Below are 12,500 nucleotides of genomic sequence, written 5' to 3'. Positions count from 1 at the left end.
AAAGCATGGATTAATTTTTCTGCATCATTTTTGGACAGAAAGTTTCTGATTTTTGCAATGTTACGTAGATGGAAAAAAGCTGTCCTTGAAATGGTCTTGATATGTTCTTCAAAAGAGAGATCAGGGTCCAGAGTAACGCCGAGGTCCTTCACAGTTTTATTTGAGACGACTGTACAACCATTAAGATTAATTGTCAGATTCAACAGAAGATCTCTTTGTTTCTTGGGACCTAGAACAAGCATCTCTGTTTTGTCCGAGTTTAATAGTAGAAAGTTTGCAGCCATCCACTTCCTTATGTCTGAAACACATGCTTCTAGCGAGGGCAATTTTGGGGCTTCACCATGTTTCATTGAAATGTACAGCTGTGTGTCATCCGCATAGCAGTGAAAGTTTACATTATGTTTTCGAATAACATCCCCAAGAGGTAAAATATATAGTGAAAACAATAGTGGTCCTAAAACGGAACCTTGAGGAACACCGAAATTTACAGTTGATTTGTCAGAGGACAAACCATTCACAGAGACAAACTGATATCTTTCCGACAGATAAGATCTAAACCAGGCCAGAACATGTCCGTGTAGACCAATTTGGGTCTACACGATGGTATCAAAAGCAGCACTAAGGTCTAGGAGCACGAGGACAGATGCAGAGCCTCGGTCCGATGCCATTAAAATGTCATTTACCACCTTCACAAGTGCCGTCTCAGTGCTATGATGGGGTCTAAAACCAGACTGAAGCATTTCGTATACATTGTTTGTCTTCAGGAAGGCAGTGAGTTGCTGCGCAACAGCCTTCTCTAAAAATTTTGAGAGGAATGGAAGATTCGATATAGGCCGATAGTTTTTTATATTTTCTGGGTCAAGGTTTGGCTTTTTCAAGAGAGGCTTTATTACTGCCACTTTTAGTGAGTTTGGTACACATCCAGTGGATAGAGAGCCGTTTATTATGTTCAACATAGGAGGGCCAAGCACAGGAAGCAGCTCTTTCAGTAGTTTAGTTGGAATAGGGTCCAGTATGCAGCTTGAAGGTTTAGAGGCCATGATTATTTTCATCATTGTGTCAAGAGATATAGTACTAAAACACTTGAGCGTCTCTCTTGATCCTAGGTCCTGGCAGAGTTGTGCAGACTCAGGACAACTGAGGTTTGGAGGAATACGCAGGTTTAAAGAGGAGTCCGTAATTTGCTTTCTAATAATCATAATCTTTTCCTCAAAGAAGTTCATGAATTTATCACTGCTAAAGTGAAAGTCATCCTCTCTTGGGGAATGCTGCTTTTTAGTTAGCTTTGCGACAGTATTAAAAAGGAATTTCGTATTGTTCTTATTTTCCTCAATTAAGTTAGAAAAATAGGATGATCGAGCAGCAGTAAGGGCTCTACGGTACTGCACGGTACCGTCCTTCCAAGCTAGTCGGAAGACTTCCAGTTTGGTGTGGCGCCATTTCCGTTCCAATTTTCTGGAAGCTTGCTTCAGAGCTCGGGTATTTTCTGTGTACCAGGGAGCTAGTTTCTTATGAGACATTTAGTGTTCTGTCTGGGGGTGGGACCAGGGTCCATAGTGTTCTGTCTGGGGGTGGGGGGGACCAGGGTCCATAGTGTTCTGTCTGGGGGGGGGGACCAGGGTCCATAGTGGCCTGTCTGGGGGGGGACCAGGGTCCATAGTGTTCTGTCTGGGGATGGGACCAGGGTCCATAGTGTTCTGTCTGGGAGGGGGACCAGGGTCCATAGTGTTCTGTCTGGGGGGGGACCAGGGTCCATAGTGTTCTGTCTGGGGATGGGGCCAGGGTCCATAGTGTTCTGTCTGGGAGGGGGACCAGGGTCCATAGTGTTCTGTCTGGGAGGGGGACCAGGGTCCATAGTGTTCTGTCTTGGGGTGGGGCCAGGGTCCATAGTGTTCTGTCTGGGAGGGGGACCAGGATCCATAGTGTTCTGTCTGGGACGGGGGGTGTTTTCCCAGTGTTTTCTCTGTTTTCCCAGTGTTTTCTCTCTGTTTTCCCAGTGTTTTCTCTGTTTTCCCAGTGTTTTCCCAGTGTTTTCCCAGTGTTTTCTCTCTGTTTTCCCAGTGTTTTCCCAGTGTTTTCTCTCTGTTTTCCCAGTGTTTTCTCTCTGTTTTCCCAGTGTTTAGCCAGTGTTTTCTCTCTTGTTTTCCCAGTGTTTTCTCTCTGTTTTCCCAGTGTTTTCTCTGTTTTCCCAGTGTTTTCCCAGTGTTTTCCCAGTGTTTTCTCTCTGTTTTCCCAGTGTTTTCCCAGTGTTTTCTCTCTGTTTTCCCAGTGTTTTCTCTCTGTTTTCCCAGTGTTTAGCCAGTGTTTTCTCTCTTGTTTTCCCAGTGTTTTCTCTCTGTTTTCCCAGTGTTTTCTCTGTTTTCCCAGTGTTTTCCCAGTGTTTTCCCAGTGTTTTCCCAGTGTTTTCTCTCTGTTTTCCCAGTGTTTTCTCTCTGTTTTCCCAGTGTTTTCTCTCTGTTTTCCCAGCGTTTAGCCAGTGTTTTCTCTCTTGTTTTCCCAGTGTTTTCCCAGTGTTTTCTCTCTTGTTTTCCCAGTGTTTAGCCAGTGTTTTCTCTCTGTTTTCCCAGTGTTTTCTCTCTGTTTTCCCATTGTTTTCTCTCTGTTTTCCCAGTGTTTTCTCTCTTGTTTTCCCAGTATTTTCTCTCTGTTTTCCCAGTGTTTTCCCAGTGTTTTCTCTCTGTTTTTCCAGTGTTTAGCCAGTGTTTTCTCTCTGTTTTCCCAGTGTTTTCTCTCTGTTTTTCCAGTGTTTAGCCAGTGTTTTCTCTCTGTTTTCCCAGTGTTTTCTCTCTTGTTTTCCCAGTGTTTCTTTCTGTTTTCCCAGTGTTTTCTCTCTTGTTTTCCCAGTGTTTTCCCAGTGTTTTCTCTCTGTTTTCCCAGTGTTTTCTCTCTGTTTTTCCAGTGTTTAGCCAGTGCTTTCTCTCTGTTTTCCCAGTGTTTTCTCTCTGTTTTCCCAGTGTTTTCTCTCTGTTTTCCCAGTGTTTTCTCTCTGTTTTCCCAGTGTTTTCCCAGTATTTTCTCTCTGTTTTCCCAGTGTTTTCTCTCTGTTTTCCCAGTGTTTTCTCTCTGTTTTCCCAGTGTTTTCTCTCTGTTTTCCCAGTGTTTTCTATCTGTTTTCCCAGTGTTTTCCCAGTGTTTTCTATCTGTTTTCCCAGTGTTTTCTCTCTGTTTTCCCAGTGTGTAGCCAGTGTTTTCTCTCTGTTTTCCCAGTGTTTTCTCTCTGTTTTCCCAGTGTTTTCTCTCTGTTTTCCCAGTGTTTTCCCAGTATTTTCTCTCTGTTTTCCCAGTGTTTAGCCAGTGTTTTCTCTCTGTTTTCCCAGTGTTTTCTCTCTGTTTTTCCAGTGTTTTCTCTCTGTTTTCCCAGTTTTTTCTCTCTGTTTTTCCAGTGTTTTCTCTGTTTTCCCAGTGTTTTCTCTCTGTTTTTCCAGTGTTTTCTCTCTGTTTTCCCAGTGTTTTCTCTCTGTTTTCCCAGTGTTTTCTCTCTGTTTTTCCAGTGTTTTCTCTCTGTTTTCCCAGTGTTTTCTCTCTGTTTTCCCAGTGTTTTCTCTCTGTTTTCCCAGTGTTTTCTATCTGTTTTCCCAGTGTTTTCTATCTGTTTTCCCAGTGTTTTCCCAGTGTTTTCTATCTGTTTTCCCAGTGTTTTCTATCTGTTTTCCCAGTGTGTAGCCAGTGTTTTCTCTGCTTTTTCCCAGTGTATTTTCTGTATGTTCCAAGACATTCAAATACCCTGGACAGACTCCATCCCATGCCCAAAACCCCGAATGTCTATAATATGGGGTCATTCATTGAAATGTAATTCCCAAGTTGCCACAGAGGAAGTTATACATACTACTGTACTTGGAGTGCACACACAAATACGTTTTCCATATGTTTATTTATGTGAGTGTCACGCCCTGACCATAGAGAGCCTTTTATTATCTATGCTGGTTTGGTCGGGGTGTGACTAGGGTGGGTACTCTAGTTTTTGTATTTCTATGTTGGCCTGGTATGGTTCCCAATCAGAGACAGCTGTCTATCGTCGTCTCTGATTGGGGATCATATTTAGGCAGCCATTTCCACCACTGTGTTTTTGTGGGGTCTTGTTTGTGTGTAGTGGCCTGTGAGTACTCCATGACTTCACCTTTCATTTAGCTCTTTACTGTTTTTGTGAGTTTCATTTAAATTAAACATGTGGAACTCTACGTACGCTGCGCCTTGGTCCATTTATTCCAACGATCGTGACAGAAGATCCCACCACACACGGACCAAGCAGCGTGCCCAGGAGGAGCAGGGATCCTGGGCCTGGGAGGAAAGCCAGGAGTGGAGGACATCCTGGGATGGGATGAAATAATGGCAGGAGACAAAAGCCTGCCATGGAAGCAGGTGGAAGCAGCGAAGGAGAGACAGCGACGACACTGTTGGTTTGGCTGGAGAGGCAAGACAGTCGCCCTAAGAAGTGTGTTGGCCGTCCGATGCCACCTGTGCCGGCTCCCGTATATCGTCCTGAGGAGCATGTCATCTGTCCGGTGCCATCTGTGCCGGCTCCCGTATATCGTCCTGAGGAGCATGTCATCTGTCCGGTGCCATCTGTGCCGGCTCCCGTATATCGTCCTGAGGAGCATGTCATCTGTCCGGTGCCATCTGTGCCGGCTCCCGTATATCGTCCTGAGGAGCATGTCATCTGTCCGGTGCCATCTGTGCCGGCTCCCGTATATCGTCCTGAGGAGCATGTCATCTGTCCGGTGCCATCTGTGCCGGCTCCCGTATATCGTCCTGAGGAGCATGTCATCTGTCCGGTGCCATCTGTGCCGGCTCCCGTATATCGTCCTGAGGAGCATGTCATCTCTCCGGTGCCATCTGTGCCGGCTCCCGTATATCGTCCTGAGGAGCATGTCATCTCTCCGGTGCCATCTGTGCCGGCTCCCGTATATCGTCCTGAGGAGCATGTCATCTGTCCGGTGCCATCTGTGCCGGCTCCACGCACCAGGTCTCCAGTGCGCCTCCACGGTGTTTGTTTGTTATTTAGCCTGCTCAGATTTCATCGTTCATATTCAAGCCATAGCTGATATCTTTCATACCATTTCAGCCAAAAACAGTCTATTTAATTGTATATTGTATGTTTTAATGTGTTTTTGTTTAGTTTTTTTGACAGACATTGGTTAATTGATCATTGACAGCCGTCATTTGGCCTGCTAATTCTAGGCAGGTGGTTAACCCTTTACTCTCTTGGGAATTGGCCTGTATGGACTAAATAAATGTATGGACTATATATGAAATGGTTCTTACAGAAGAAACATGAAAATGCATAACCATGGTAGAAAACGGAAAGGTGAAAGGTGAAACAAAACAATTCCACAGACTCAAGACTGAATCCAAACACTGTTGATTTTTATGGGTCTTTAACATTTACTGTACTTTTCACCTTATTTGTTGATAAATGAAATGTGAAAATACTCTTGTTGGGTAGGTGAAAACATAAGACAAACAAGGTACAAAGGTTTGAGTGAGATGACTAAAAGAGCGTTAAGTTAATAAGGGGTGGCAGGGTAGCCTAGTGGTTAGAGCGTTGGACTAGTAACCGGAAGGTTGTCAGTTCAAACCCCCGAGCTGACAAGGTACAAATCTGTCGTTCTGCCCCTGAACAGGCAGTTAACCCACTGTTCCCAGGCCGTCATTGAAAATAAGAATGTGTTCTTAACTGACTTGCCTGGTTAAATAAAGGTAAAATTAAATTAAATTACCTGGAGACGATTGGACCTCTGAAATTAAAATGGACGAGCCCTTCCTTCAAAAAAAGACATTTGAAGTAAACCCTCCCTGAACCCTTGAAAGAACAAAACTGCTCTACATCCAAAATCAAAATGACAACAAAGTATATAGCAGCGAACATGCCTACCATTTACTAGAGACTTAGATATGCAGTTTTAGAAACTGTTCCTTGTCCTGTAAGCATTACATGGCAACGCAGGAATTTTTTATAGTGCATAGGGCTGTGAGCCAGAATGTTGTGGGTTCACAGACCACCGTGGACAAGAATAGGGATGGAAACATCTCCTTTAGAGTTAACGCATTGCATGAATCTATCATTGTATGTGCGGGGTCTGAGAAAAAAAAAATTCCTTCTATAAACATTTCATGCAATTCTGTATAACGTTTTACATGAACGGAGGCCTTAGCAGAATCTTACAAGCTAAGAATGGACAGAGAGATCGGAATATGGGTTCATCTTGTCATATTTCTCCAATGCCAAATCAGTGTGTTATGTTTGCAGCGAAACTGTCCCCTGTTCGGCAAAGTCATTAAATCTGAGACATCATTAGGAATCTGAGTTTGGTACTTTAAAAAAAGTTAGGCCAACCAGTCAGAGTAAAAAAAAGAGTAAGAAAAGAGTAAATAGAAAAAGAGTAAAAAAGAGCTCCTCTTTGTCCGTGGCTTTAACCCCAACGAGAGGTCACAAGTGTTTCCCCAAAACATATTTATCTAAAGCTAACAAAAGGTGGTAGGTCTATGCTTTCTGCCATTTTCTTTAATAAAAAGGTAGGCCTATGGCATACCCTCTCATACCCTTCTCAATTCAAGTCTAGGTTTTAACTTATCAGCCCTTCACTGAAACGAAGGTAGGCTATTTAAAGAGTGCATCGTGGGTGGAGAAATGGAGCATCCCTGTGGAACACAGCATCCCTGTTGTTGACTCTAATGCTTCCCACAGTTGTGTCAAGTTTGGGTGGATGTCCTTTGGGTGGTGGACCATTCTTGATACACACAGGAAAACTGTAGAGCGTGAAAAAAACCAGCAGCGTTGTAGTTCTTGACACACTTAAACAGATGCTCTCTGGCACCTAGTACAATACAACCCGTTCAAAGGCACTTCAATCTTTTGTCTTCACCCTCTGAATGTCACTCACACTGTGTTCTGGAACTGAGAGTTGTGTTCTGGAACTGAGGGTTGTGTTCTGGAACTGAGGGCTGTGTTCTGGAACTGAGGGTTGTGTTCTGGAACTGAGGGTTGTGTTCTGGAACTGAGGGCTGTGTTCTGGAACTGAGGGTTGTGTTCTGGAACTGAGGGTTGTGCTCTGGAACTGAGGGTTGTGCTCTGGAACTGAGGGCTGTGTTCTGGAACTGAGGGTTGTGTTCTGGAACTGAGGGCTGTGTTCTGGATCTGAGGGTAGTGTTCTAGAACTGAGGGCTGTGTTCTGGAACTGAGGGTAGTGTTCTGGAACTGAGGGTAGTGTTCTGGAACTGAGGGTGTGTTCTGGAACTGAGGGTAGTGTTCTGGAACTGAGGGCTGTGTTCTGGAACTGAGGGTAGTGTTCTGGAACTGAGGGTAGTGTTCTGGACCTGAGGGTTGTGTTCTGGAACTGAGGGTTGTGTTCTGGAACTGAGGGTAGTGTTCTGGAACTGAGGGTTGTGTTCTGGAACTGAGGGTAGTGTTCTGGAACTGAGGGTAGTGTTCTGGAACTGAGGGTTGTGTTCTGGAACTGAGGGTTGTGTTCTGGAACTGAGGGCTGTGTTCTGGAACTGAGGGTTGTGTTCTGGAACTGAGGGTTGTGTTCTGGAACTGAGGGCTGTGTTCTGGAACTGAGGGTTGTGTTCTGGAACTGAGGGTAGTGTTCTGGAACTGAGGGTTGTGCTCTGGAACTGAGGGCTGTGTTCTGGAACTGAGGGTTGTGTTCTGGAACTGAGGGCTGTGTTCTGGATCTGAGGGTAGTGTTCTAGAACTGAGGGCTGTGTTCTGGAACTGAGGGTAGTGTTCTGGAACTGAGGGTAGTGTTCTGGAACTGAGGGTGTGTTCTGGAACTGAGGGTTGTGTTCTGGAACTGAGGGCTGTGTTCTGGAACTGAGGGTAGTGTTCTGGAACTGAGGGCTGTGTTCTGGAACTGAGGGTAGTGTTCTGGAACTGAGGGTAGTGTTCTGGACCTGAGGGTTGTGTTCTGGAACTGAGGGTTGTGTTCTGGAACTGAGGGTAGTGTTCTGGAACTGAGGGTTGTGTTCTGGAACTGAGGGTAGTGTTCTGGAACTGAGGGTAGTGTTCTGGAACTGAGGGTTGTGTTCTGGAACTGAGTGTTGTGTTCTGGAACTGAGGGTAGTGTTCTGGAACTGAGGGTTGTGTTCTGTAACTGAGGGTAGTGTTCTGGAACTGAGGGTTGTGTTCTGTAACTGAGGGTTGTGTTCTGGAACTGAGGGTAGTGTTCTGGAACTGAGGGTTGTGTTCTGGAACTGAGGGTAGTGTTCTGGAACTGGGGGTTGTGTTCTGGAACTGAGGGTTGTGTTCTGGAACTGAGGGTAGTGTTCTGGAACTGAGGGTTGTGTTCTGGAACTGACGGTTGTGGTCTGGAACTGGGGTTGTGTTCTGGAACTGGGGGTTGTGTTCTGGAAATGACGGTTGTGGTCTGGAACTGGGGGTTGTGTTCTGGAACTGAGGGTAGTGTTCTGGAACTGAGGGTAGTGTTCTGGAACTGAGGGTTGTGTTCTGGAACTGACGGTTGTGTTCTGGAACTGAGGGCTTTGTTCTGGAACTGAGGGCTGTCTTCTGGAACTGACGGTTGTGTTCTGGAACTGAGGGCTGTGTTCTGGAACTGAGGGTTGTGTTCTGGAACTGAGGGTTGTGGTCTGGAACTGAGGGTGGTGATCTGGAACTGAGGGTTGTGTTCTGGAACTGACGGTTGTGTTCTGGAAATGACGGTTGTGGTCTGGAACTGGGGGTTGTGTCTGGAACTGACGGTTGTGTTCTGGAACTGAGGGTAGTGTTCTGGAACTGAGGGTTGTGGTCTGGAACTGGGGTTGTGTTCTGGAACTGACGGTTGTGTTCTGGAAATGACGGTTGTGGTCTGGAACTGGGGGTTGTGTTCTGGAACTGACGGTTGTGTTCTGGAACTGAGGGTAGTGTTCTGGAACTGAGGGTTGTGTTCTGGAACTGGGGTTGTGTTCTGGAACTGACGGTTGTGTTCTGGAACTGAGGGTAGTGTTCTGGAACTGAGGGTTGTGGTCTGGAACTGGGGTTGTGTTCTGGAACTGAGGGTTGTGTTCTGGAACTGACGGTTGTGGTCTGGAACTGGGGTGGTGTTCTGGAACTGAGGGTTGTGTTCTGGAACTGACGGTTGTGTTCTGGAACTGATGGTTGTGGTCTGGAACTGAGGGTGGTGTTCTGGAACAAAGGGTTGTGTTCTGGAACTGACGGTTGTGTTCTGGAACTGAGGGCTGTGTTCTGGAACTGAGGGCTGTGTTCTGGAACTGAGGGTTGCGTTCTGGAACTGAGGGTTGCGTTCTGGAACTAAGGGTTGCGTTCTGGAACTGAGGGTTGCGTTCTGGAACTGACGGTTGTGTTCTGGAACTGACGGTTGTGTTCTGGAACTGACGGTTGCGGTCTGGAACTGACGGTTGTGTCCTGGAACTGACGGTTCTGTTCTGGAACTGACGGTTGTGTTCTGAAACTGAGGGTTGTGTTCTGGAACTGAGGGTTGTGTTCTGGAACTGACGGTTGTGTTCTGGAACTGAGGGTTGTGTTCTGGAACTGAGGGCTGTGTTCTGGAACTGAGGGTTGTGTTCTGGAACTGAGGGCTGTGTTCTGGAACTGACGGTTTTGTTCTGGAACTGACGGTTGTGTTCTGAAACTAACGGTTGTGTTCGGGAACTGAGGGCTGTGTTCTGGAACTGAGGGCTGTGTTCTGGAACTGAGGGTAGTGTTCTGGCCAGATGAAGCAGAGTCTCCCTCTCACCCTCTCTTCCGCCTCAGTCCTCCTGAAAGATAAAAAGCTCTGTCCCCACTTGGCTGATCTCTAGTCAGTTCACTCAACGGCACACAGCACTCAGGGTTACTGTTAGGAGGTGCGTGTGTGTGTGTGTCAGACCACGCCCTCACTCTACCCCACAACCACCTCCGACCCCCTACCCCCAACCACCTCTGACCCGCTCAACTTCAAACCCGCCCCCCCCCTCCTCCCAACCACCTTAGTCCAATTGATTGATTGATTGATTGATTAATTGATTCACATGGACGTGTCTAATGCTGACCATGTTTCTCTCTTGTCCTCCTCAGGGCCAGCTGTCCCAGGCCCTCAACATCCTGTCTGACAGAGCTACCGAGGCCAAGGAGTTCCTGGTTCAGCTGAGGAACATGGTGCAGCACATCCAGGTACAGTTACACACTCACTGCTGCTCCTGACCTACATCGTCATAGCATACATCCCAAATGGCACCCTATTCCCTGTATAGTGCACTACTTTTGATCAGGGCTAAATAGGGCTTTGGTCTAAAGTAGTACACTATATAGGGAATAGGGTGCCATAGGGCTCTGGTTAAAAGTAGTGCACTATATAGGGAATAGGGTGCCATGGGGCTTTGGTTAAAAGTAGTGAACTATATAGGGAATAGGGTTCCATAGGGCTCTGGTCTAAAGTAGTGCACTATATAGGGACTAGGGTTCCATAGGGCTTTGGTATAAAGTAGTGCACTATATAGGGAATAGGGTGCCAATTGGGACGTAGTCACAGTCCCTCCTCCCGCCGTCACAAGCCCCTCCTACACTCTGAACCAGTCATAGCCCCAATCCCCTGTCATTCTTTAGGAACTCCTTCAGGCGTCCGCATGTTTCCCAGACAAAACACTTCGGAAGACGTTGTGTATATACCATGACAAAACATTTTTGGTTCGTTTTAGACATCAGTAAGGGTAAAAAAAAAGCCGAAGTCGGCGATTGGTCAACAGTAGGGATTCTTCAATCAAGTCTTTGTTGTCATTCAACGAGAGATTACTGCACATTTTTTCATGGAGAAATACTGCAACAAACATCTTAGTTAGATGTGAAATTGCGTGACTAAAATCTCCTCTGCAAAAACATCCAAATTAATGACAGATTTCTTGAAGATGAATTAAGACTATTTTGAAGAAGTGTATACTGGCTACGGCGTCTCAAAATGGACAAACAGTACTATTGTCGTTTTCCCCCCCATGTTTTTCAAGCGAAGGTCTTTCAAGGGAGTATGCGAGCACACTCGGCTTCGGCTCGGCACCAGCCTGACTGAAGCATGCGGACGCCTTTAGTTCACTAATATGTACAGAACTCTAAGCATTGACAACTGTGAACTTTGCCTGAAGTGTTACCACGATACCCAACAACAGTAGCTATGGTAACACTAGATGCCAAAGACAGAGCGTGGGATGAGGGGGTAGATCATAGAATTACAATGAGTTGGAAGGGTATCCCTATTCCGGTCGATGATGCCATAATGGATGGACTATATGGCGGCCATTTTGAGTGTCTCCTTTTGGAGCAAAGCATTCAATTTCTCTGGATTAGATCAGATGTCCAAGCTGACCCCTCTTCTTGTCACACAGCCCGCTGATGGTCCAGGGAGACCGTTACTAGTGACATCAGGGTGGGGAACACTGAAGGTGAGAAGGAGGAGGAGGAGGAGGAGGAGGAGGAGGAGGAGGAGAGGAGGAGTGGAGTGGAGGGGTAGAGTTGGGTTGGGATACAGGAGAACTCCAAGCAATACCTGGTGGTTCTACCTCACCTTGATGGAACCAAATTATACAACAACAACATTTACCCTGAGAAGTAGATATCAACAGAATCTCCAGTCTTCTTTCAGTACACAACTTCCTTCAGTCTGTTCACCGCAATGAACTTGTTTAAAACTACAGTCTTCAGATAGTAAAATGTAAATAACTGAAGAGACTTCAGATAGTCTATCCCCCAACCCCAAAAATGCAAATAGTCTTCAGATAGTAAAATGTAAATAACTGAAGAGACTTCAGATAGTCTATCCCCCCACCCCAAAAATGCAAATAGTCTCCATGACATTCCTTTCCCAGTAGTCTGCCATCTTGTCCCCGACAGGCAGCATCTGGTCTGCTTCATTTTAGGGATACATGTGTTTCGATGATCTGGGGCTGTACGAATCAAGCATCTCAGAATATGAGTGCTGATCTAGGATCTGTTCATATACCCTCATTCATTATGATCGAAAAGGCTAAACTGACCCTAGATCAGCTCTCCTACTCTGAGATGCTTGATAAATACGGCCTCACATGGTCTATGTTTCTGTCAGTTTGCCTGTTTGTTTTTTCAACCGTAGGAATGAAACATACTACCTTCCTGTCTTTGTGTTCTTCAAAGTCTATCTACACAGCCTTGTGTCCCAGCTGTCTGCCTGTCTGTCTGTGTGTGTGTCTGACTGACTGTCTGTCTGTCTGTCTGTGTGTCTGTGTGTCTGTCTGTCTGTCTGTCTGTCTGTCTGTCTGTCTGTCTGTCTGTCTGTCTGTCTGTCTGTCTGTCTGTCTGTCTGTCTGTCTGTCTGTCTATCTGTCTGTCTGTCTGTCTGTCTGTCTGTCTGTTTGTGTGTCTGACTGTCTGTCTGTCTGTGTGTCTGTCTGTCTGTCTGTCTGTGTGTCTGACTGTCTGTCTGACTATCTGTCTGTCTGACTGTCTGTCTGTCTGTCTGTGTGTATGTCTGTCTGTCTGACTGTCTGTCTGTCTGTGTGACTGTCTGTCTGACTGTCTGTCTTTCCTGCAGGAGAACGGT

At 46.1% G+C, this 12,500-nt stretch overlaps 1 protein-coding gene across 2 annotated transcripts in view; it reads left to right on the top strand.

Annotated features, from left to right (window-relative positions):
• LOC109903266 (E3 ubiquitin-protein ligase TRIM9) overlaps nucleotides 1-12,500 on the top strand; it is a 111,638-nt gene that overhangs the window by 59,193 nt on the left and 39,945 nt on the right. The window contains exons 2-4 of one of the 2 annotated variants that reach the window (XM_031787716.1): nucleotides 10,013-10,108; nucleotides 11,311-11,367; nucleotides 12,492-12,500. The exon at nucleotides 12,492-12,500 is cut by the window's right edge and continues 114 nt beyond it. In XM_031787716.1, the coding sequence (XP_031643576.1) occupies nucleotides 10,013-10,108; nucleotides 11,311-11,367; nucleotides 12,492-12,500 (162 nt within the window). The remainder of the gene's footprint in view (nucleotides 1-10,012; nucleotides 10,109-11,310; nucleotides 11,368-12,491) is intronic. The other variant, XM_031787717.1, reaches the window with a different exon arrangement.

This window comes from Oncorhynchus kisutch, linkage group LG14 (assembly GCF_002021735.2).
Source record: "Oncorhynchus kisutch isolate 150728-3 linkage group LG14, Okis_V2, whole genome shotgun sequence".
Taxonomy (NCBI): Eukaryota; Metazoa; Chordata; class Actinopteri; order Salmoniformes; family Salmonidae; genus Oncorhynchus; species Oncorhynchus kisutch.
This window is presented reverse-complemented; position numbering and strand designations above follow the sequence as displayed.